Genomic DNA, 2,685 nt, shown 5'->3' with positions numbered 1-2,685 from the left:
GTAGAAAGAATTGTTAAACGACGTTAGGCTGGCAGATGGTTTTATTTATTAGATTCCAATGTTTCGACCATACGGATTATTCATTATTATTTATAATTACTTATATTTCTTATATTATCTTGTAGATCCCTCTAGTCCTACTCATTCAAAAGAAATATGCAACGAAGAACTGAATGAGGTTGAACGATTAAAGAAACAGCTGGAAGAAGTCAACAGAAAACTTGATTTGGCCCAAAAAATTATCTTGAAAAGTAACCGATCTAAAAATATGTTAAAAAAGCATATTAAGAGGTTGACACAAATAAAAAACAATTCAAAGGACCAAAATTATGTGAGATTAAAATTAGCACTGAAACAAATTTTTAATGATGATCAAATAGAAGCACTCATGCGTCGATCCTCTCGCGGCCATATGTGGTCTAATGATACCATAAAAAAGGCACTTCGATTGAAATTTTCCTGTGGTTCTACTGGCTATCAGGAATTACTGAAAGAAAACCTGCCTCTGCCATGCGAACGTACACTTCGAAGGAAAGTGGAAAAAATTCAATTTCAGGAGGGAATTTGTGACGACATTTTTAAATTACTAAAAGATAAAGTTGCTCAATTTAAAGACGTTAGAGAAAAAGACTGTTCACTTGTATTAGATGAAATGTCTATTGCTCCAGGCTAAAAATTTGATCCATCCACACAGTCGTATTATGGAACTGCATCGTTTTGCACGCGTAATGGTATGTGGTTTGATAACAAGTTCATATGTATTTGGTTAGCATTTGGTATTATTGATTTTTTTGTAACAGATCCCGAAAACTACTAAATCTTGCACTCATAAATGCATATAATACTACATTGTTTCCTATTTTGTGTATATAATTCGTTTTTGCTTGTGTTTCTTCATGCATGTAGGAGAAAAAGTTGAAGCTACGCATGGTTTGATTTTTGTGCTTGCTGGTATCTTTTCACGCTAGAAACAAAATGTTGCGTTTTATTTAACACCTGACAGCTATGATGGAGCATTGTTACAACCTATCGCACTTGAAATTATTAAAAAAGGTGAATCTATCGGACTTTACATACACAATATTACAAACGACATGGGGCCGAATAATTTAGCGATGTGGCGTAAATTTTTTGTTGATTTTGCTGGACGTTATTCGACAGTAATGAACTCAGTTACGCATCCTATTGATAATAATCGTAAGCTTTGGTTTATTGCTGATCCTGGTCATCTTTTGAAGAATCTAAAATTTTGTATGATTAATAACAAAATTATTACTTTGCCTGCGAAAATCATTAATGATAATAATTTGTCATCTTCTGTCGTTGAGTGTTTGCATGTAAGAGAACTTACTGAATTTCAAGAAAATTTACAGTTAAAACTAGTGCTGAATATAAAAGTAGACGATTTTTCGAGTGGCACTTTCAATAAAATGAAATTTAATAAAGCCAAAAATTTTTTATCTCGTAACGTTAGTGCTAGCCTACAATTTCTGGCGACTCAAAATTCCAAGCAAGCGTTCTGTACGACAGCCTTTTTTATTGAAGTCGTTTCAAAATGGTTCACGTTGGTGACTTCACGTACTCCAAACATTGCACTAGGGAAGACATCAGGAGATGAATTTTCCGAAAAGAAATTTGAAGAATCAATTGCATTTTTAAAATCGATTATAGAACTTTTTCAAGAAATGACAGTTGGAAATTCTATGCAATTCAAACCTGTGCAACGTGGAGTCATTATCACTACCAAGTCCATAATTGAATTGTCGACTTATTTAATCAATGAAAAAGGCTATCTACATATATGTACTAGCAGGCCGGTTAACGTCAGATTGTGTTGAAAATATATTTTCTTGTATCAGAGCTAAACAACCCAGTCCAAATTCTGTACAATTTAAGCAAAATTTGAAAATTATCGCCATATCAAAATATTTAAAACCAGTACATAATTCTAGCTATGAAGAAGATGATAGAATTATTACTGGTGATTTTTTGAGTAGGTCTAAGACAAAAGAAAGGAAAAAACAGTTACCATCTGTTCCTGATTTGTCAACGAAAGAAATACACATAGGGGTCATTGAAATGAACGTATTGTATAACATTGCCGGGTATATTCTCTCCCGTATTTCGAATAATAATATTTCTTGTGAATTATGTTTAAGTTCTACTGGATCTCTGACATATAAACCGGGTTTAAAATTTGCAAAGTTTGTGCAGTTGAAATCTTTTCGACGTAATACGCTTTTTTTCGCTAATAACACAACATTTGAGTACTTTTATCAAATGGAAATAATTATCAGGCAATACTTACCATATCTACAAACGAATTTTGATACGAATAAATATGATTTAGTTAATTTTTTTCAGGAAAAAATGAAGGATATTGCATGCGAAACTTTAAAAACCTGTCACAATATAAAACTTAAAATAATGACACGCTTTATTCGATTTCGACTTCGAATAGGGAATTCCAGAGGCCGTTTACCGAAGAAAGTATATAATAGTAAAACTATGGCTATGCATGCAACAATACAATAATGTACTTAAATACAGAGTGCTACGCAACATATTGATTTCCGGTCATGGGAAGGTACAGGGGACTAAGACAAACAGAAAAGTCCTGTACTATTTTGCGCTTGGACGAATAGTTATCGAGATACGAAATTTTAAAAATCGCCGTATTAGCCC

The 2,685-nt window shown here is 32.8% G+C and overlaps 1 protein-coding gene across 1 annotated transcript; it reads left to right on the top strand.

Moving 5' to 3' along the window:
- The first annotated feature begins 42 nt into the window (after positions 1 to 42).
- On the top strand, positions 43 to 2,617 carry LOC105564097. The gene has a single exon (XM_012016217.1). The coding sequence runs from the start codon at positions 1,095 to 1,097 to the stop codon at positions 1,836 to 1,838; it is 744 nt and encodes a 247-aa protein (XP_011871607.1). The 5' UTR covers positions 43 to 1,094; the 3' UTR covers positions 1,839 to 2,617.
- The last annotated feature ends 68 nt before the right edge of the window (positions 2,618 to 2,685 follow it).

The sequence above is a fragment of the Vollenhovia emeryi genome, unplaced genomic scaffold (assembly GCF_000949405.1).
Source record: "Vollenhovia emeryi isolate VEMERY1.0 unplaced genomic scaffold, V.emery_V1.0 DF944123.1, whole genome shotgun sequence".
NCBI classification, from domain to species: domain Eukaryota; kingdom Metazoa; phylum Arthropoda; class Insecta; order Hymenoptera; family Formicidae; genus Vollenhovia; species Vollenhovia emeryi.
This window is presented reverse-complemented; position numbering and strand designations above follow the sequence as displayed.